The 22,419-nt window shown below is 45.6% G+C and overlaps 1 protein-coding gene across 5 annotated transcripts; it reads left to right on the forward strand.

The window, feature by feature from the left end:
• Positions 1-1,537: 1,537 nt before the first annotated feature.
• On the forward strand, positions 1,538-20,713 carry E2F8 (E2F transcription factor 8). 5 transcript variants are annotated; one of them, XM_089915051.1, is made up of 14 exons: positions 1,538-3,042; positions 4,228-4,355; positions 6,748-7,026; positions 7,373-7,529; positions 9,465-9,779; positions 9,999-10,160; positions 11,815-11,952; positions 13,443-13,646; positions 13,951-14,038; positions 14,284-14,815; positions 16,219-16,338; positions 18,356-18,488; positions 18,606-19,000; positions 19,361-20,713. In XM_089915051.1, the coding sequence occupies exons 2-14, from the start codon at positions 4,341-4,343 to the stop codon at positions 19,541-19,543; spliced, it is 2,721 nt and encodes a 906-aa protein (XP_089771177.1). In that variant the 5' UTR covers positions 1,538-3,042; positions 4,228-4,340; the 3' UTR covers positions 19,544-20,713. The 5 variants fall into 5 exon arrangements, with proteins under 5 accessions (XP_089771177.1, XP_089771174.1, XP_089771176.1 ...); XM_022583771.3 differs by lacking the exon at positions 16,219-16,338 and having other exon boundaries at positions 1,539-3,042; XM_089915048.1 differs by lacking the exons at positions 16,219-16,338; positions 19,361-20,713 and having other exon boundaries at positions 18,606-19,275.
• The last annotated feature ends 1,706 nt before the right edge of the window (positions 20,714-22,419 follow it).

The raw sequence follows: 22,419 nt of genomic DNA on the forward strand, positions 1-22,419 counted from the left end.
AAAACGCGTCTGATAGCAATACAAGAAAAAAAGATTTCAAATCTGCCCCTTCATCCTTCCTTCTTGGTTGTGCAGTAAACATAAAAGTTTTCAGTTGGTCTTGTGTCTTTCCTTTCCACTCATGCTGAATTTCAAATCAGACACACCATACAGTGTGGAGTAGAATTGTTTTAGCTTGCTTTCTTCTTTCATTTCCTTTACATGAAAGGGTTGTTAAGACTTTAAAACTATATCATTTCCCACTTTTCATCCCAGTCAGTAAACTGGATTATAATTTGCATGTTTCAATAAGACACGACAATTGTCATTAAAACAAGAATTACAGATCCCTCTTTTTCTATATTTTGTTATGTTGGGGGAGGGGTTATGTAGTCAAGAATGGTCTAATGTGTCACCCACATTGCTTTTATAGGGACTTTCAGAAGCAGTGGAATGGGATATATGAACTGGGAGCAGGTAGACCTGGATTATAATCCTGACTCTATAGCGAACTTGGCTATCACTTAAACCTTTTTGTGCCTCAGTTTTCTTCTCTATAAAATGGGGCGCAACTATCCTGTGAAGGAAGTACGGACTGGCCCAAGCACAGTGGAGAACATGGCTTTCAGTGGAAAGCCCTCAGGAGTAAAGAGACTTGGCTTCAAATCCCAGACCAGCCACTTACCCCGAGACCTGGGGTTTGTTACTTAAAAATGTTCTACTTCGGGCTTCCCTGGTGGCACAGCAGTTGAGAGTCCGCCTGCTGATGCAGGGGACACGGGTTCATGCCCCGGTCCAGGAAGATCCCACATGCCGCGAAGCGGCTGGGCCCGTGAGCCATGGCCGCTGAGCCTGCGCGTCCGGAGCCTGTGCTCTGCAACGGGAGAGGCCACAACAGTGAGAGGCCCATGTACCGGGAAAAAAAAAAAAATGTTCTACTTCACTTTCTGGATGGTAACTCACAGTTAACACCTGTGCTGAGTATTGAATGAGATGACATCCGTGCAGCCTCACCAGAGGTGGCTGCTCCTTGCATTATTTGCCTTACAGGTACTTGGCATTCAGACCCCTGGGGCATGAATGCCCCCGTAGACCACAGATGTGAACGCATCAGTCACCGGTTCTGAATACAGTGGCATCAGACCTTCCCTTTAAAGAGGATTCCCGGGTTGTAAAGACTTAAGGTAGGTTGAGCAGAGCTGGACAGGCACACTCCTATAAATGCTGGTGGGAGAGGGGGAACAATCCGTGAAACAGTGGCTAAAGCAGAAGCACCAACTGCCCACCTTTCGTTGATGTATATATAAACACACCCTCCTCCAGAAAAGGTGTACCGGGGCTCAGTAAGAACGAGCTGCTCTGTGCTGTCGGGGGTGGGGCCCGGTGGGGCCCTGCCCAGTGACCTCACTTTATTTATTTATTTATTTATTTATTTATTTTGACCTCACTTTATTTTAAATCTGAGAGCTCTAGGTGGCCGCTGGCTTCTGCACAGCACCGCGCCCAAGGTCGGCTTTCAGGTGGAAGCGAGTTCTTGAGCGACACTTGCCTGAAGCCGGGTAGGACCCGCTCCCCGGGTAGCGGAGAGGGAAGGACCGAGACACCACGGCGCTAACCGTTCGGGGCAGCCACCCTGCGCGCCCTGAGGTCGCGTTCAGCGGCAGAAAGAGCCACCGCTCGCCACCGGGACCTCCGGTCCTACGGCCTGTCGCTACAGCACGGCGACCTTAGCTTCAGTATCACTGCATCCCCGCCCTTATATCGCGTCCGGGAATATAAGAATATCCCGCGCTGCAAGTCAGCACTGGGTGATTCGTTGACAAATATAAATAAGTTACACGCTAGGGGATTGCGGCCCCGCGCTTTGCTGGAGCTTGAAAGATGAGAAATTACAAAAGAGGAGGAAGAGTCGATAGATGGGCGCCCTGATCTAGGCGCTGTTGGGCAATAAATGCGGTCCCGCAACTCCAGCACAGGTCCCCAGAAAAGGGAAACGCTTTAAAGCAGAGAGCAGCGGAGCAGGACAACGCGGGCGCAAACAATCCAGGCACAGGCAAAGGCAGCGCTGCCGCCCCGGGCCTCGGTTTCCCCGTCTGCAAAACAGGGCGTTGCACTACAGTGTCTCCCAAACCTCCTATTAATCCAGAACTCTACAATATTCCATGCTGAAGCTGCCCGAGGCTCGGAAACCGGAAAAAGAGGGAAAAGCGAGGGAAGACGACAGGGAGGGGGAAAGGGAGGAGCCGGGAGGAGACCTGGAGAGGGAAGACGGGGGACGCCCGGAACAGGCTTGGCGGGTTTTCAACCTTATTCCTCCTCCTCCCACACCTGCGTTCTCAAGTCTGGGCCGAGACCCCGCGCCCATCAAATCTGATCACCGGTTGGCAAGCTTCTCCCTCCACACCCCAGTTTCTAGAGGCCATGAGCAGATGGTGGGCAACACAATAATGCATGCCATGGGTGGAAGGGGTAATGGTCCTGGCTGGGATCCCCAGGGCAGGTGAGCGGATCTGGGGCTGGACAGCGGGTGCGATGGACCCAGGCTGGGGATTGCGGAGCGCCCGCGTCCCAACCCGCGTGCCCCGGGCGGACTAAACTTCATTCCCCAACTTTGAGCTAGGGGAGGGGGTGTTTGCCAAAAAAAAAAAAAGTTGCTTAACTTTTCCCCCAACTCTGTCGTGGAGGCAGGACCGGAGGGCGGTGCCTGCACCCTGATTCGCCGCCGGCTCCAGTCTGGAGGCTCGGATTGGCGCGCGAGGTCCGGGGCCGGGATGAGCGGGCGTGGGGGAGGGGAGCGGCCCTCCCTGCCCGCGGGATCGGCTCGCGCCGGGAGCGGGTTAATTTCAAATCGGGGGCTTGACTGCTCCTGGACGGTCACGTTCCCTCTGCCCGCCCGCCGGCCCGCCAGTCCCGGTCCCGGCGTTTCCCTCCGGCACCCACCTCTGCGCAGCGTAAGGACCGACTGACTGCCCGACACGCGGGCTCCCGGGCCTGAGCGGGGAAGGGGTGCCGAGGAGTCCCCGCTCAGCCCCCGTCGGCTCCAACCGTGAGGTGAACTGACAGGTCAGCGGGGCGCAGAGGGACGCGGCGCTCGGCCAGCCTGGCACCGGGAGAGGGCTCGGGAAGGCAGCGGCGGCCGTTTCCCGCCTCTCGCTCCTCCCGGGGCCGTGGAGGGAGGAGCTGAGCTCCCGCGCAGAGGGGAGGGGGCGAGCGAGGGGGAGGGGCGGGGATGCTGTGGTTCCGGGCGCGGGTTTGCCCGCGCTCAAGCCCCGCGCTGATAAGGGGCGGCGCCGACCACGGTCCGGCTTTCCGCGCCAAATTTTTAAATCGAAGGCGGAAGGTCCGGACCCGCCCCTGGCGCCGCCAACCAATCGCAGGCCCGCGACCAGCACTCTGATTGGTCGGGAATCGTTGCCCTAGAAACCGCGAGGATGCTGTCCAGGAACTGCCTGGCGGGCGGCGCGCTGAATGGGACCGGTGGGGGGAGGGGCAGTTGGCCTGGCGCTAGGGGAAGTGCGCGGGGCGCGGGAGCCGGTGGCGGCAGGGGGACTGTACCTGGTTGCCTTGCTGAGCAAATGCAGCCTTCCATGGTAGGGTCCAACATTGTGGCGTGAACTAGCCGCCTGAATAGCGAGTACATAGCGCTTTAAGGAAGCCGCATCTGTAAGGAAGTCTTTTTTTAAAAAAGTCTTAAAATCATAAGGCGCTCTTTAAATGCCCAGAATACGTTTGGAGCTTAAGGACTGAATTTGTAAGTTACCTATCAAGCTGTTTCCCAAGACTTTACTGCTGAGCCTATGCACGTGTGTGTCAAGGGAGAAAATCAGACATCTAGATGCAGACTTTTATGCAGATACTTAGGGCTGTGGCTGCTTAGCCGGAACCTGGGCTCATGCTCTGAGTCCCGAGCTCTGATCTGTGAACAGGTGGGTGCTTGTGCTTGCTACAGTCCATTCGGTGGGGTCTGGAGAATGGTTTGCCTTCTCTAAAGGTGGGAGAGGGCTGTCACTGGAAATTCTGTGGGTTGCCTGAAGTCTCATGACAGCAGATCGGTTAGCTGAAGGAATTTACAGGCGTTTGATGGAGTTCTCTGCCCCGTGGGGCTGTCTGTGGTCGGAAATAAAATGTAAATGTAGTTTGTCAGTTTTCTTTAGCCTTTGTTTCAGTAGCCTGTGGCGTCCATGAAGTTATTTTCAACAGATCTACGGCTTTTATTTTTAACTTTTTCTATTTCCTTTTTTCTTTAAGGATATTAAAATTTTTAATTGGACTACCTGGACTACTTGAACCATCAGGATATTGGGAGGAAATCCAGATTTTTCATTTTTAAAGAAACTCTAAATGTATGAGAAATTTACAGAATGGAGAACGAAAAGGTACCTTTTTAGCTTCAAGACTCATCCTTGCAGTTTTAAATGCAACATCATCCTGATTTAGCTCCATGATTTTTCAATATCCAATATCTTACTAATGCCGCATCCTTTTTTGGTTATCCTTTTTTGGTTAGCCCCTATAAAAACCCAGAAGGAAGGGAAATTTAATTTTTGAAGAGGGGAAAATTACCTAGGATTACTCTTTCTAGTTTTTTATGATTTGGTAGAAATTTCAAAGAGATAAAGTAGAGAGAAAAGGTATTTTTAAGAATAATAAAATTTGTTAGTTGCTTTATGATATTTCTGAGGATTCTTGAACAATAGGAATTCAGAAAGGGCATTTGACATGATTTGAGATTGGATTTCCTGTTAAGATCATTTTCTACCAAACCACCAGTCTCTTTTAACTATAGGGGACACTGTCAGTGAGGGGTATCTTGATTGATGTCCAAATACTGATAGGTTAAAAAAATGAAATATGCAAATTTCCTAAAAGTTTTAGATAGTAGTCAAATAAGAGAATTGCTATTGCTTCTGATGGTCAGAGGCAAAGGACAGCAGCCCTGAGAAAAATCCCCTTCTTGGATCAGCACCTCTCAAGTGCACCATCAGGGGAGGGTCCCCCCCTTGGGTCCATCACACTGACTTCCATGTAAGGGTACCATAGTTGGATGGAGGAGATTCAGATTCAAGTCCTGTGTGACCTCGCTCAGCCTGGGTGTCCTCTTCTGTAGAATAGGACTACAGGATCGGATGAAAACACAAATGGAAAAGCACTTGATAAATCCTAAAGAGTCACAGACATATAAAATAGTCCCATTAATCTTTGTTCCTAAAGTCACTGAAGAATTAGTGAGTCGGGCTTCCCTGGTGGCGCAGTGGTTGGGAGTCCGCCTGCCGATGCAGGGGACACAGGTTCGTGCCCCGGTCCAGGAAGATCCCCCATGCCGCGGAGCGGCTGGGCCTGTGCGCCATGACCGCTGAGCCTGCGCTCCGCAACGGGAGAGGCCACAACAGTGAGAGGCCCGCGTAACCGCAAAAAAAAAAAAAAAAAAGAATTAGTGAGTCTCTATTCTTTCGCTTATTGCCATCCTAAGCATTTTCTTATAGATATAGATGTATTCTCAGTGTTTCCATTAAAACAGAACAGTTAATGCACAGCAATGCAAGAGGGGGATTGACTGGTCATTGTACATTGTAAATTGTAGACAAACATCTTTTGTTGCTGTTAATAAAAACATGATAATAAACATCCTAATCAAATTTTTTAAAAATAAAAATAAAATAGGTACAGGTGGTAGGAATGTGTGAAGTCACCAGTGGCCAAAAGTAGAAGAAACATAGTCTCCATCAGTCTTAAGTATGAACAGCTATTAATAATGTACCCCCTTGTTTCTCAGTGGCAGTCCAGCCTCTGCCAGGAACCAGCTTTGTGGTCTTAGGTAACTAATTTTACTTCTCTGGGTTCCATTTTCTCCATCTGTAAAGTGAAAAGGTTCAATATTCAAAGAGCAGACTTCTCTGGTCGGAAATGCTGCTCGTAGGCGCTCTGGATTTTGCTCCCCAGTGGATTTTGCCAACAAGTCTGACCATATGCTAGCCCTCACCCTTGTTTCCTTGGCTCTCTGACTTTTCTGCATCAGTGGTATTTTATTGAGTAGCCACTGCATGCAGTCATTGTGCTAGATACACAGATGAATGGCACATGGTCTCTGCCGCGGAGACGTTTACTTATTACAGTGTCATAAGTCAAAGTCACTCCGAGGAGTTTGGGATCACTTAAAATTATCAGTCCCATTAAGGGAAGCTAAGTGAAAGGTATATGGGAATGCTCAATCGTTGCAACTCTTCTCTAAATCTAAAGTTATTTCAAAATCAAATTTTTAAAAATTATAAGTCTTGGGCTTCCCTGGTGGCGCAGTGGTTGAGAGTCCGCCTGCCGATGCAGGGGACACGGGTTCGTGCCCCGGTCCGGGAAGATCCCACATGCTGCGGAGCGGCTGGGCCCGTGAGCCATGGCCGCTGAGCCTGCGCGTCCGGAGCCTGTGCTCCGCAACGGGAGAGGCCACAACAGTGAGAGGCCCGCCTACCGCAAAAAAAAAAAAAAAAAAAAAAAAAATTATAAGTCTTAAAGTTTTCTTTTTAAATTCTTGGAACATAAGATGAAAAGTTTAAGTCCATGCTTTGTTGAAAAGTTAAAAATGGGAAATTTAGCTATTAGAATGGACAAGTGTCAAAGTGATCATTGGAATATAGTCACTAATTTAATCAACTCAACAACCTCACTAGGCATTTTTCCCTTAGCACTATTCTATTTATACAATTTCTAGAGTCAAAAGCTATCTGATAAATCCTTTTTTACAGTGGATTTAATAATTTACTTGTTTTGAACCAGGAAAATCTCTTTTTCGAGCCACATAAAAGGGGACTGGTGAAAACACCTCTGAAAGAATCCACCGCAGCAAATATAGTGTTGGCGGAGATCCAACCTGACTTTGGCCCTTTAACCACACCCACCAAGCCCAAGGAGATCTCCCAGGGAGAACCGTGGACACCAACAGCCAACCTAAAAATGCTAATCAGTGCCGTGAGCCCAGAGATCCGCTACAGAGATCAGAAAAGGGGTTTGTTTGACAACGGAAATGGATTACCTGAGGCCAGAGATTGTTTACATGTAGGTTTTCAGAGGCCTGGGTGGAGACTGGGGGATTTGGGGAGCGGGGGTCGGGGGAGCAGTGTGAAGCTGTTGCAGAAGCACTAGCAGTGTAAAGCATCACCCCCCTCAGAGCCCTGGAGGGGTCTGGACCCCATCAAATACAGCCCTGGGAATTGTGAACCTGTGACTTACTTATGAACTTCTTCCCTTTCAGATCTGTCAAGCAATTTATCCTGGCTCCACACCTTTTCTTTCCAATTTTGTAGCTATTGAAGCAAACCATGTGTATAAGTGTTAGTCATTGAGCACAGATGCCCCCAATAAATCTTTATGAATAAGACATTATTTACATCTTTCTTTGTAGGAACACTTATCTGGAGACGAATATGAGAAATCCCAACCCAGTCGAAAAGAGAAAAGTTTAGGACTGTTGTGTCATAAGTTCTTAGCTCGATATCCCAACTATCCCAACCCTGCTGTGAATAACGACATCTGTCTTGATGAAGTAGCCGAGGAACTTAGTAAGTATGCAAAGAGCTCACCGAAATGGTTAATCATTAAAGGGACTTCATAGACTTACTTCTTCAGACCCACACTCATCTAGCCAGTGTTTGTAATGACACAAGGCCACACAGAAGTTATCCATCTGTAAAGCCCTATTAATTTAAGAATAACCGCATACAGTTTCCAGTCTCAGTTAAGTCTTAAAACAGAAGCAGAAAATCACAATGGAGATTGCTCTGACTGCATTTCGAAAGCTCTGATGCTTTAAAGGGAGGCACCATTGTTCTATGACTTGTTTCATAAACAGCTACAACTCTGAACTTGGGTCTTGTTTCTCACTGTGGAGCCAGGCTGTGGAATGGTTTCTTCACAGTTACAATGAGGATCGGCCTCTGGGCATGGGAGCAGGGCTTTAGCCCTCCCTGCCATTCAGCGCTACTCTGAGAACCAGTGCATTTTCTGAATGTTTTGTGTTTGCCAAAAGTTACTGTGTTCCCCTGCCCCTTTTCGCTCCTCTCTTCATGGACTCAAATCTAGTTACAGCTAAAACGGAGTCTGTGGCAAACTTGGTATACCTTTGGAGTCATGAAAATACTATAATCTGGATCTGTGAAGAGATATACAGGATATTTTAATATATAGCTATCACCCTGGGAAGAAAGTTTTGTCCTTCTCATACATGTTTATACATATCAACTTTATTTCATATTTTAAGAATATGCTATTTAGATTCATCTCTTCACATACACTTCATTGTAGCTAGGGAGGATGTACCCTTTAATTCAGCAGTTATCTACTGATCACCTATTATGTGCCAGGCAATGTTGTAGCAGCTGGGATGACATTGGCGAACAGAAAGACAAAATCCCTGCTCCTGTGGAACCTGCTTTCTAGTGGGGGCAATAGATAATATGCAAAGGACATAATAAGTAAGTAATTATAATATATATTAGAAGGTAATATGTGCTGTGGAAAAAAGAAAATGTAGACCAAGGTAGAGGGGGATTGGAGTGCTAGGGGTATGCTTTGCAATTTGAAATTTAATTTTAAATGAAGTGGTCAGGTCAGGCCTTGTTGAGAGAGAGACATCCGAGCACGGACTCAAAAGAATCGAGGTGGGGAGCTATGAGGACATCTGGGAGAAGGATTCCAGCCAGAAGGAGCAGCCCAGCACAAAGGCCTCAGGCAGGGGCATATCTGGCAAGTTCCAGGAACAGCAAGGAATCTCAGCACCTTGTACCTATCATATGACAGCCGTGTGTGTGTGTGTGTGTGTGTGTGTGTGTGTGTGTGTGTGTGTGTGTTGGGAACTAATATAAGAAATGGAGTGTAGGGCTTCCCTGGTGGCGCAGTGGTTGAGAGTCCGCCTGCCGACGCAGGGGACACGGGTTCGTGCCCCGGTCCAGGAAGATCCCACATGCCGCGGAGCGGCCTGGGCCCATGAGCCATGGCCGCTGAGCCTGCGCGTCCGGAGCCTGTGCTCCGCAACAGGAGAGGCCACAACAGTGAGAGGCCCACGTACCGCAAAAAAAAAAAAAAAAAAAAGAAATGGAGTGTAGAGTGTGGGATTTGGAGCACTGAAGACTTGATTTTGCCACTTACTGGCTCTGTGCCTTGAGGTGAACAGCTTAGCCAGCCCGAGCCTCTATCTCCTCATCCTTAAAGTGTGGATAATAATGCCTACCTCACAAGTTTAGGGTAAAAATGTCCTAAACCTGTATGGCGCAGTGGAAGCCCTCAATAAATGTCACCTTTCTAATTCATATTAACTATTTGTGCCCTTGGAGAGCAGGGACATGCCTTTCTCATCTTCACACTCTTTGCTGAGCATAAATAAAGTTATATAATCCAGAACCTACTGTCTAGTAATCCCTGGAAGGAAAAGGTATTCGATTCTATCCACATTACAAAATCTGATCCCAGTAAAAGGTACAATTGCTCGTTCTTTGCAGACGTTGAGCGCCGACGCATTTACGATATCGTCAACGTTCTAGAGAGCCTGCACATGGTGAGCCGGCTTGCCAAAAACAGATACACTTGGCACGGCCGACACAACCTCAGCCAAACCCTTGGGACTCTGAAGAGCGTCGGGGAAGAGAACAAGTACGCCGAGCAGATTATGATGATCAAAAAGAAAGAATATGAACAAGAGTTTGACTTTAGTAAGAGTTACCGTATAGAGGATCCAATCATCAAACCAAACACTGGCCAAAACGGACACCCAGACATGTGTTTTGTCGAACTTCCTGGAGTGGAATTTCGGGCAGGTGAGAGCTGCTGTTGAAAAGCTCAGGCGGCAGCGCACCTCTGGGAGGTCTAAAGAAGAGGTTCCTTAGGGAACCACGCTCAAAGCTTCTGCTGCTTTTAATGTGAAAATGCTGCACATCAACCGTGGGATCAGGTTGTGGTATTTTTAGCCTGGTTACTTTAGAAAGCACTTGTCCCTTCATGAATTTTAATTCTCTAATCCTCTTCCTTCTCCAAAGCCTCTGTCAACAGCCGCAAAGACAAGTCTTTAAGAGTGATGAGCCAGAAATTTGTGATGCTGTTTTTGGTGTCAACGCCTCAGATAGTAAGCCTGGAAGTTGCTGCCAAGATTTTAATTGGGGAGGACCATGTGGAAGATTTGGATAAAAGCAAGTTTAAAAGTAAGTGGCACGACTGCCATGGACTTTTGGACCTACTCTTAAATAATAAAATCTCGGTTATTAACTGATTTCCAAATACATTTGTTATATAAACAGATCATATCTAGTTAGGCTTTTGTATCTTCACTTCTCCCCAGAAGCCATGATGATACTGCTTTAGCTGACTTGTGGGATTCAAAGATACGTATATAATTACTCTTATCTGACACTGGCTTATACAGTTCCTTAAATGTTACCTCCTTTGTTACTACTGTAACATTGTCTCCATTTTACACATGTAGAATCTGTAGTCTGAAATCTAAATGAGCAGTAAATTGTAAAGTGGGACTGGAACCCAGGTCTCTGCTCTTTCCACTGACTCTCATATTTGAGGGTGAAAGTAACTTCTAACACTGTCCCCAGAAGTGACCTGCAGCACAGATGGTTCGCCATTTTGAAAGTGGTTTTAGCCAGAATATCTGCTCTAAGTTGCAAAGAGACCGTAGATTAGGTCCCTAACACAGCTCTACCCTTGCCTCTAGAACAGACTTTGCAGGAACCCCCTCAAAAAGAGTAGAGACTGTGGAAGGGAGTGCTCAGCAGACACCTGAGGGCATTAGCGACCTCCAAGTAGGGCATGAGGCTGGCCTGGACATGGGTCATTCGGGGGACCCGGCTGACTGGTGAGGAAGAGCTGCCCCGAGCCACAGCAGAGGCTGGGAGAATGCCTGCGAGCTACTACACAGATCCCTTCCCATCCCTGGGAAGCTGTACTGGTGAAGTATATTAAGAGTATATGAAAGTATATTCAGACATCTCCAGTGTCTCTATAAAGACAAAATGAATAGAGATTAAGGCAATAGTGCTGGCAATGGGCTTGGGAGATCTGTCATCTCAAAAAACACATCCCGATACTACCAATGGGCTGCCCGCTTTCTCTGAGCCACCAGACAGTTTTCAGCTCTCCATTTCACTGTTAGCCACAGCCCTGGAAACTATTCCAGGAACTACAGATGTGTAATTTCCTGAATCCCCAGGGAATTCAGAACCTTCTGGCATGGCTATGAAGAAGGGGCTCAATTTGTAACTTTGTACTGTCAAGCTGAAGTAAAGGCAGACTTTTTGTAGCAAAACTTTTCAAGATATGTAAGATTTATAGAATTAACAAATCTGCTTTTCATATTACATATGGACAGTATGAAAATTTATAAATTTTGATGGGCTATAGAATATTCCATGCTTATGTTATTAAATAAACTTTTTTATAAACTATCACAAGCAGGAAAGCAATACATTTATCATCGATACTGTATTTCTATTTGTTCATAATCCTGAATCCTCACTAGGAGATGCCCAGCAATGGTAAATTTTTATGAGAAAATCTGTAACATGATTCCCAATAAGGTGATATTGTTGAGTCACTTTTCCTTTTCCAACATGTACTTTTGTCATTTCAAAATTCAGTATCATCAGTAACTGCGTCTTTTCAATATTTAAAACTATTTTTTGTTGTTTTAATTAAAGCAGTGTCCCTAGCATAAGTTAAGAGTCACATTTTTCTCTGACACTGATGGTTAGGATAGCTCTTTGAATGTACATGAAGTCCTTATGAAGCAAAATCCTTTGATCTTTCATTATTCCATTAAGGGATGTATACACTTTTTTTTCCCCCCAGCAAAAATTAGGAGGTTGTATGATATAGCTAATGTTCTGAGTAGCCTGGATCTTATCAAGAAAGTTCACGTTACAGAGGAAAGAGGCCGAAAACCAGCTTTTAAATGGACAGGCCCAGAAATCAGTCCAAATCCCAGTGGTATGTATTTGTTTTCTTTCATTCATTGCTCCGTTATTTTGAATTAATGCACATTTGGAGATATTCTCCCTTTCCCTTCCTACCCACACTCCCACATGTAAAGAACATATATAAGTGATTGAAATGACAATTAAAGACGAACCAATATGGAAAATTTAGCTCTTGGCTCCGTCAGCAGCCAAGGTCCATAACAACTGCACATCCTGTGCAGGAGGCAGAATCTGTATGTGAAAGGATTTGAGAAAGTTGAAAGCATCACGAAGCATAAGATACTACTGCTGTCATTATTATGCTGCTCAGTGACCGTAACAGTCTGTGCACATGGAGAATATGAAGTGAATTCATTCCAGTATCAATATTCTAGTCTCCTTCTCAACTCTGGGATTCTGACATTTTGTGTTCCACCAAGATCCCCACACCGAAGTGCTGGAAAGTGGGAAGAACATGGGCTGTGGAAGCAGAGGGAGGCTTAGGTTCCAGTCCCAGCTCTGATACTTATCAGCCTTGTGGCCTTGGGCAGGTTACTTCTCCAAGACTGTTTCCTCACCCACAAGTGGGAAGAGGTTATTGTGATTTTGGATATAACTACAGAGAGAGGTCCTTTGGTACAGGGATTCAGAGTGTAGGCTCTGGGCTAGACTGATCAGGTTCACATCCCAGGCCCACATTCTACAAGCTAAGAGACCGTGAGTCAGTTAATGTATGAAATGTCTCTGAAATGGGGATGCATTTCCTGAGAAGTACCTACCCAAGTTGTAGAGAGTGTCTTAGCCTGTTCAGGCTGCCATAGCAGAGTACCATCAACTGGGTGGCTTATAAACAACAGACATTTACTTCTCACAGTTACAGAGGCTGGGAAGTCCAAAATCAAGGCACCAGCAGATTCAGTGTTTGGTGAGGACCTGCTTTCTAGACAGCCATCTTTTCATTGTAACCTCACGTGGTGGAAGGAACTAGGGAGCTCTGTGGGGTCTCTTTTATAAAAGCACTAACCCTATGCAAGAAGGCTCCGCCCTCATGAGCATCTCGCAAAGGCCCCACCTCCCAATACCATCATATTGGGCATTAGGTTTCAGCATATGAATTTGGTGGGTGGGGGAGTGGGGAGGGACACAAACATTCACTCCATAGTAGTGAGGGTCACCATATTTCATCAGATTAAGTCTCCACTGATTCTGAGATGCACAATGTTTTATATATCAATAAGAAAGAAAAAATCAGTAACAGTCACACTATAGCACACCACTGGTTATAAGATACAACGGCTTTCAGAGATGTTAAAGTGTGAAATATTATCTCAGAATTTATTTAATAAGATAAACAAGGTTTTGTAGGTGAAGCCCTTAAAACAGTATCTGGCACATAGTAGGTGCTCTATTAACTGTGGCCAGTTTAATTCCTAAAATCATTTTAGAATCACACTCTGACCTCATACCCCAGAAGGAGGCCGAACCAACTGTGTATTAACACACTGCCCTTTCCTGTTTCAGGTCTTGGCCCAGTGCTTCCTTTTGCTCCCTCTGATTTGGAAGGGAGGCGGTCTTCTAAAGAGAACTGTGCCAAAAACCTCTTTTCCGCACGTGGGAAACCAAACTTCACTCGACACCCATCTCTCATCAAACTGGTAAAGAGCATAGAAAGTGATCGGAGAAAGATAAATTCTGCTCCCACCAGCCCTATCAAAACCAACAAAGGTATGTTTACAATCACGTCAGGGCTCTGTTCGGAAGAATTCCTTTTTATCCGACTTTTTAGCTTACTTGATCCCGCAGGACTTGCTAGAGAATTGTTTCAACTTCCATAGTCCCAAACCCACTTGAAGACTAACTATATATGAATTAAAGGATAAAAAGTGATTTGTGGGGTTTATTGTTTAATTGCTGGGTGATTTGGGGGGGCGGTGCATGTTCCTTTGACCTCAGTGATGTTTCATCTGTGTGAACATGTATTCTTTTGCTTTGACCAGTCCTCTCCCCCACCTTCTTTTTATTTTACCAGCTGAGAGTCCTCAGAATTCTGTGCCTTTCCCAAGTAAAATGGCTCAGCTCGCAGCCATTTGCAAAATGCAGTTAGAAGAGCAATCAAGGTAGGCAACGCTCTTTAGTAACAGGATGCATTACTTTACTTGCGTCGATAGGATTACTTATTTTACGTAAGAACAGGCACTGGCCTTGGCAACTGGTGAGAGAATCTTTTCTACACGGAATCATTACAGAAAGTATCTTCTGCTAGTTTCATAAAAGCATAGCTTCAATCTGGGGCAACCTGAAGTGGCAGAACATTTTAGAGAACATGTTTCCATTGTATCATGTTTCAAATCTTGTCTTTTAGTGAACCCAGAAAGAAAGTGAAAGTACAACTGGCAAGATCTGGGCACTGCAAACCAGTGGCCCTTCTGGACACTCCAGCAAATGCTGAGCTAGAGATGACAGCACCATCCCTCATCCAGCCCCTGGGGGTGGTCCCCCTCATCCCCAGCCCATTGCCATCGGCAGTGCCCGTGATCCTACCTCAGGCCCCTTCGGGCCCATCATATGCCATCTACCTGCAGCCTGCCCAGGCCCAAACGATGACGCCGCCCCAAGGCCTGAGCCCCACGGTCTGCCCCACCCCCTCTTCTAACTCTACCAGATCAAAAGGTTCCACGGATACCACCACAGAGAATGCAGCCAATGATGCACCAAAGTCCAGTGCCTCCGCCAGGCCTGGAAGCTTGCTGCCAGGGCTAGAGCGACAAGGTACAAAGAACCGAGACAGGGAGCCTGCTGGAGAAAGAGGCTCAAAGAGGGCAAGCACGCTCGAGGACAATGGTTCCAAAAAGAAATTTAAAGAAGACCTAAAAGGACTTGAAAATGTCTCCACAGTAAGTACAGCCTTGAACTGTTCAAAGCTTTAGGAGCTCCCCAGTTGACTAGGAGAGAATCTGGTGGCTTGTGAAATTTACCAGAGCAAAGAGCAGTCTCTCAGAAAACAGGGAACTGTTCCTTAGCATCCCATAATCCAAACAAGGCCTCAGACAGCTAATCCCCTTACTGGGATGATGGCAGGGACATTTTTAACCTTTGGAGGAAGGGATTATTTGCTCTCTTTTTAAAGCACTGCGGGTGGTTGTCCTTAAGTCCATTTCTCCCGTCACACACTGGAATGCAAACACCTGCCATGAGAGTCTTAAATAATTTACAAGCAGCCGTGACCCCAAATGAATGGATGGCCACATAGGGTCCCTTTAACTCCTGCTTTCTGAGTCATTACTTGATGTTTGTTTGATGTCATGTAACTGGCATCTGTTGCCTAGAAGAGAAATTGTTCCCCCTGTCTTTACTTTCTACCTAAAATTTAAACCAAAATTTCCGTTTTGTGCAAATAGAAAAATCAAACTTAGCTTGGCTAATTTTAGGTATATTTGATGCATTGGTTTCTAGAGATTTTGATGTTCTAGACAATTTTTTTCCTAGATGGAGTTTTATTCAGGAAGGAATGAACATCTATTGGATGCCTACCCACATACCATACAGCAGAAGTATTAGGCACTTTTACATACATTAGCTCGTTTTCCTCCCTTAGGACAATTATATATGAAAGACAGCATCACCAAATAAACAAACACCACTAAACGTGGAAGCAGAAGTTAATCTCTCATTTTGTCCCTGCTGTTAATTCAAGTTATTTTACTTCCCTTCATCTTGTTTTTCCACATCTATAAAGAATTTGTTCTGCCAGTTTTTCCTGATCGTCTATTGCGTGTAAAGAGAATGTGCTTTGGATCAAACCTGTGCTCTGGATCAAACCAAACCCAGCACCTGCCTTTGGGAGTGGTTGCTTTTGAGCACTTGCCCCAGGGCCATATTACAGTTTTTGTGAGGTTAAGTGCATTTATTACATGATGTTTTACATAAAGGGGTTTGTGGTCCTTTTAAGGCACCGTAGAAGCTGAAGGGTATTATCTGTAACTGTTGTTATTAAGGAGGCTTTAGAGTTTGTCAAATCTTCCCTGAGGATGGCCTCATGGTAACCATTCAAAACATCCATTATCTTAGCATAGTATCATTTTGCATCTAATGTCCATGCTAGGGGGAAAATCACAAGGCTTCGGCTTGATTCCATTTTCTGGGAGGTCCATAATCTCTCTGAGCCAATGGGTATGATTTAATAATGGTCTCCTGTTGCTCACATAGTTATTCAGGATTAGGGTTTTCACTGGATAGATTTTTCACGTCCCCTGCTTCTTTTTTCATCTCTGACTTCATTTTGACCATTTCTTTTTAGCACAGACTGAGCAGAACAAAGAAAGTGAGAGATTCGTGTGTTAATTCATTCAACAAACATTTACTGAGAATCTACACTTCTAGGGGTGGAGAGAAGACAGTATACAAACAAACATTTCAGGTAGTGAATGATAAGAAGTATGGTGAAAATAAAACAGGATAGTGTCATAGGAAGAGGGGTAAGAGTGGTAATGTAGGCTCAATGAGAAGATGTGCAAGTTGAAATATGTCAAATTCTTTCATCTGCTACTTTAATAGTTCTAATTTTTTTTAAAAAAAGGAATTGGCATTATAGGTGAAAAAATTTTGCAATGAATATAGTTTGTAGCAAATGGAAGGATAATTATTATTAGAGTACTTTAGGTCTTGCTGGAAATTTGAAAAGAGTTAAACCGGCAACCAGAAAAACTCATACCATGAGAGAGTACGATTAAAGATAGCAAAGAGCAGCTATTTGTAAAACACCTAAATCTACCCCTTGAAAATTCTTTTTTGCTGCAGTCTTTAAGGAACCTACTAGTAAAGATATTGAATAGAACTAAGCATCTAAGAAACAAAATTGAAAGTCTGTGGTACCCTTTAGCACTGTGGATTCTGACCAGACCTATTAACAGCTAGATCAAAGTATAGACTGTTGTTTTGACAATGGCGAGAAGAAAGATCCAGAGGAAGATAAAAGGAGGGCCCCTGGTTTACAAGACCTGCTTTTTCGCTTTTACCAATCCTGCTCCTGGTAAGACTGAGCAGACTTTTCAGGCGGCTCAGCCACCCATGTAGGCTGTCTCTGTTTGCAAAAGTACAATGATCAGCAGGCATGGTGCAGACACACACAACCCAACACTCTGGCCGTTTCGGTTTGGAATGTAACTTTATTCCCTCAAGCTTTTGCTGCATGACAATTCGGCATCTAATATGAATTAATCAGTTCTCTTTTTTATCTGTAATTTTTTGAACGCTGGTGCCCTGCCCTTTCATTTGGATATTATAAGGGTGTTTGTTTGGTATCATTTGAACCTAAAGTACTAGGGGAAAAAATGTATAGTTGTATAATTCCTTTGCTCTAAATCAGGAGTCAGCAAACTTTTTCTGTAAAGGACCAGATAGTAAATGTTCTTGGCTTTGTGCGCCATATGGTCTCTGTTGCACCTATTCACTCTGCCATTGTTAAAAAAAAAAAAAAAAAAAAGGCTTCCCTGGTGGTGCAGTGGTTGAGAGTCCGCCTGCCGATGCAGGGGACACGGGTTTGTGTCCTGGTCTGGGAAGATCCCACATGCCGCAGAGCGGCTGGGCCCGTGAGCCATGGCCGCTGACCCTGCGCGTCCGGAGCCTGTGCTCCACAACGGGAGAGGCCACAACAGTGAGAGGCCCATGTACCGCAAAAAAAAAAAAACAGCCAGGAGGCTGTATTTTTGGCCTATGGTTTGGCGTTCCCTTTCTGTAAATCAACATTTCTTAAAGTTTTCCTTAAATACCAATACTACCGAAAATTTAGGTGCTGAATAACCTAGGAAATGTTACATGATGCCCCCTTGGAGAACGATGCATGCCATCATAAAAGTCCCTTAGAAATTCTGTCATAAAGACCGTTTTCCTTTGTTTAATTCAGAATTTCCCAAACATCTTTGACTATGATTCGCAGAGTGCCTGCTTGCATCCCATAGGACTAGAGCCCCTCAGAATATTCTTGGGAAATACCATCCCACACAATTCAAGGACAATCAGATAATAACACAGCAGTGCCTTTACGGTGTCCAGCTGCATTAAACTTGTTCTGACAGTACCACATCATACCAAGAAGTCTGGTAGCAGGACTTAGGGTGTCAGTGGTGGGGGTCAGGGGGGATGTGCTGGGTAAATCCTGCCCTTAAGCAGGTTCAGTGCTAGCTTTAGGACACTTCCTAAGACCACAGATGGCATTTAAGAAACACATGGTTTGTATTATTCAGGACAAGCACTGGAATGGGAAGGAGGGCTATTGTCTTCAAAGAGCCATTATAGCTGGCCTGCCCGTGGCCCATACCATTGGAGGCTTTAGTCTGATGAGAGAACCACCAAGGGATACTAGTCCCAGAAGAGGCGCTTGGCCATTTTTCTTCCATATTTGTGTGTAAAATAAACGCTTCCTCCTTGTTTTCTAGACCTTGTTCCCATCAGGATACCTAATCCCTCTCACCCAGTGCTCAACCCTGGGGGCAGAGTCCATTTTGTCTAGTAAAGAAAGCTCAGGTACACTTTCCCCAAACCACAGGATCTACAGCTCCCCGATTGCAGGTGAGTGTACGTAAAACACTGTTCAAATGTGGGTCATTCTCAAGTTCACTCAAGCCTTGTATGCTTCTCGGACAAATGCCTGTGCTTTTAAGATATTCTCCCCCCTTTTCTTTCCAGGTGTTATTCCAGTGACATCATCTGAACTCACTGCTGTTAATTTTCCCTCTTTTCATGTAACACCTTTGAAGCTAATGGTCTCACCAACTTCCGTGGCAGCCGTCCCTGTCGGGAACAGCTCGGCTCTCACTTCGAGCCACCCCATTCCCGTCCAGAACCCGAGCTCAGCCGTTGTAAACTTCACTCTGCAGCACTTGGGCCTCATCTCCCCTGGTATGCAGGTGTCCGCCAGCCCCGGGCCCGGAACCGTTCCTGTGTCTCCAAGAATAGAGGCTGTTAGTATCACACCAGAAAATGCAGGCACTCAGCAAGGAAGGGCCACCAAGTACGACGTATCAGTCCTGGGCCAGAACCAAACAAATGGACAATCAGTTGCAGTGACAGGGGCACAACAGGTAAGAGTATTTCCATTTATTTTTTTCCTTAGGTTATTAAGTCCCCAATACCAACATCACGGGAGACTCACATTTGCTTTTCTCCTTTGGGAGAGTGACGAGATTAAAGGCCTGCCTTCCTTCCTTCCAAACCCAGGAAGAGTGCCCAAGGAGTCCATTTTATGGGGTTATCATGAGCTTTTTGTCTCACCTTAGCAAAAATAATTGAGAACATGAAACTCATGCAGGCTCAGCCGGCAGATTTCAGGGCATGCGAGGTTCCCATCTTGTGACGTGTCTCTCCAGTCCAGTTTTCTAAGGTTGCCAGGTGTACCTGTCTGCATGGGTTTGACTTTTCTCCCTTCTTCTCTTTCCAATCAGCCTGTTCCTGTGACACCCAAAGGGTCCCAATTAGTGGCTGAAAGCTTCTTCCGTACCCCAGGTGGACCAACGAAGCCGAAAGGCTCCTCCTGCGTGGATTTCGACGGTGCTAATAACACCTCCATAGGAACTCTCTTTGTCCCACAGCGAAAACTGGAAGTCTCAACGGAGGATGTCCATTAATTGACAGATTCGGCCTCGTTTAATCTTCTAGAGTTGTTTAACAGAGATGATATCCTCGGACTGATATGGAGAACACGTTCTCTGAAAATGCTGTAAATACGTTGGGAGTTTACTTAATTTCAAAACAGGCACTTGTTTTCATACTTATATATATCCATACACACATAAAATATATATTTGTATTAAGCTAAGTTCAGCCATCAGTCCTACAAAATAAAAGAACTGAGGTATATTAACTTCTGGGGGAAAGAGTTCGTTGTTCCAGCTGTGCCTATACTATTATGCCTAGTAACTGTGTTAAAGTTTACTTCCCTTTGAGCGAACCTGTGACAGGCCTAACGCAGCGCTCTACAACTTTGCACAAAGAAAACGCTGTGATGTACAATGTTGTATTTTTAAATAGGGCTGTAGCTATATTTTTTGTAATTTCTTTCAGCTGTTGTTGCAGTATGTCTTTTTGTAAAGTTCGCAACAATCCTTAATCAAGTCTATGGAAAAATTATTTATAAAATGTATTTTTAATCATAAGTTGTTCAAATTAAAACTTTTCTAAAATGTATTTAACTTTTCATTTGGCCTTTTGGAAGAAAAGGAAAATTTCTCGAACCTCTGAGGCAAATTCTTAGTACGGAGAATACATCCTGGGTTTCCTTAGATATGCTAAGTTTATTGCCTACGTTCTTCCCCTCTTTTGATCTTCCACATGGCTCCACTTTTACAGAGTGAAAATGGCTTCAGAGAAGCTGTTGCTTGGCCAAGGACGGCCAGCTTAGTCCCCTGGGCTTTCCACCACGCCCTGGGAGGTTGGAAATGAGAGGTGTGAGTTGGGATGCTCCTGCCCTGGCATGGCATGGCATGGCCAGCATCCACCCTCTTCCGTCCCGCTGTCGACAGAAGAGGGGCTGCAGCTACAGTCCTCTTTCCACACTTTCCAAATGGCCCAGTTCCAGGGGTGGGCAAGTAGCAGTAAGGATTCTAATTTCGTCCACACTCAAGGAACTACCACATCAAACCCTCCATGAGCTCCAAGAGAAGGAACGAGCTATAATGTGTTAAGTGTGCATCTCCCTGATCCCCTGGTTATGCAACAAATTGTACCTTAAGAATTAATACATGCCTTCCCTTGTCAGGGTCTTAAAGGATCGTTGTAATATCTACTTCCTGCTTGTTTCCTATGTGCCAGGCACTGTGTTACACATTTTAAAGGCATTATCTCTACAAGCTAGGGCGATGAGGTCACTGAGGCTCCCAGAAATTCAAGCAGCAAGTCCAGGGTCACACTGCCAGTGTATGCAAGGACTTAACCCATGTCTTTATCTCTTTATCTGTTCATTACCCATCTGCCTCCAGATGCATGCCCAGCAGCTCTAGCAGGAACCAAGCACATTGTTTCAGGGTAATCTGAGCATTTACAAGCTCAAAGCTTTCAAATATACATGTTTTGTTTGCACAACCAAGTACAGCTAAGAGGCAGATTTGCACGCTGACCTAGAGATCCCTCTTCCTCCACACCACTAGAGAGCCAATATGAACTATTTCCCCCAAAGTTCCTCTGCCTTGTCTTTTATAAACCTACTTGGAGGGCATGTGGATGGTCCCTGATTTAAGAAATGGCTCCTGCCTTTGCTTATAGTGTCATTGAGGAAGACAGTATGTACACACAAATAAATGAAAGAAAGCAAGTCCATTCAATACAGAGAAGGTAAGTTGCCAGTAGTAGATATAGACTAAAGATACAGTTCAGCGGAGGCTACTACATAATTGCACAGAGAACTGAGAGAAACACCAACCCAGACAGGCAGTCACTGTAGCTCCAAGGAAGTGAATCTCCTGACATCTGCTCCCTGATAGCCGAGCTAGAGAGACTGCAGGACAGGTTTTGTTCTGCCCCCCTTCTCAGGTCTACACATGGAGAAGTACCTCCCTAGGATGGAGGTTTGGGGAAATCAGGTGCACAGAAAGAAAGGAGATGTGTCAGGTTTTGAGACAGCTCTGGGGTTGTCCCACCCAGCTCTGCCACTGGCAGATTCGTAAAGTTGCCCCATAACCCCCACCTCCTGGTGTTCACGCCCTTGTGGATTCCCTTCCCTTGAGTGTGGGTGGGACCTGTGACTTCCCTTCTAACCAACAGGACACAGTGAAGGTGATGGGGTGTGTGTGAGTGTGTGTGTACATGATTAAGAGCCTGCCTTTCCCGCTTGGAGGAGTCAGAGTGGCCATGTTTGGGGAGCCCAACAAAGGACCTGTGAGCAGCTGTTGCAGCTGAGGGTGGCCTGCCACCAACAGCCAGCGAGAAACTGAAACACTGAATATGGTGCCAACAGTCTGAGTGAGCTTGCAAGCAGATCTTTCCCCACTTGGACCTCAGATGAGACCGCAGCCATGACACCTTGGCTGCAGTCTTATGAGATTCTAAGCAGAAAACCCAACTAAGCCACTCCCAGACTCCTGACCCACAGAAACTGTGACATAATACATTTGAGTTGTTTGAAGATGCTAAGTTTGTAGTGATATGGCCATGCGGCAGTAGGTAACTAATACAGCTACATAACCCACTAGTGTTCATAAACATCTTCTTCCAGTTTGTCTTATTAATGTTCACTGGTTTTATAGGCATTCATAGAAACAAGCATCACTGACACATGGTAACCCCAAAGGCTTTCATGGGAGAGTGTCCATTTTTAAAGCTGGAAACAACTTTAAAGATGCCAGGTGGTAGCACAGTAGTGGACAAGGTTATCTGCCCAGCACGAAATTTCTTTCCTCAAACTGCCTCCTAAATTTCCTCTTAAGGAATTACTGGGTGGAGCCCAGTGGACTATAACTGGGGGTCCCAACACATATCTATCAAGAGTGGGGTTGACATCCAGTCTAAG

This window comes from Delphinapterus leucas, chromosome 7 (assembly GCF_059928025.1).
Source record: "Delphinapterus leucas isolate spDelLeu-1000000601 "Yukka" chromosome 7, BTC_Dleu_Yukka2, whole genome shotgun sequence".
Taxonomy (NCBI): Eukaryota; Metazoa; Chordata; class Mammalia; order Artiodactyla; family Monodontidae; genus Delphinapterus; species Delphinapterus leucas.

What these genes read in the sequence shown, in the direction of transcription:
- E2F8 (XM_089915051.1), top strand. An exon ending in TGAAGTAGCCGAGGAACTTA is followed by an intron (nt 7,530 to 9,464) that starts GTAAGTATGCAA and finishes CGTTCTTTGCAG; the next exon opens with ACGTTGAGCGCCGACGCATT. An exon ending in CTACAGCTCCCCGATTGCAG is followed by an intron (nt 18,489 to 18,605) that starts GTGAGTGTACGT and finishes TTTTCTTTCCAG; the next exon opens with GTGTTATTCCAGTGACATCA.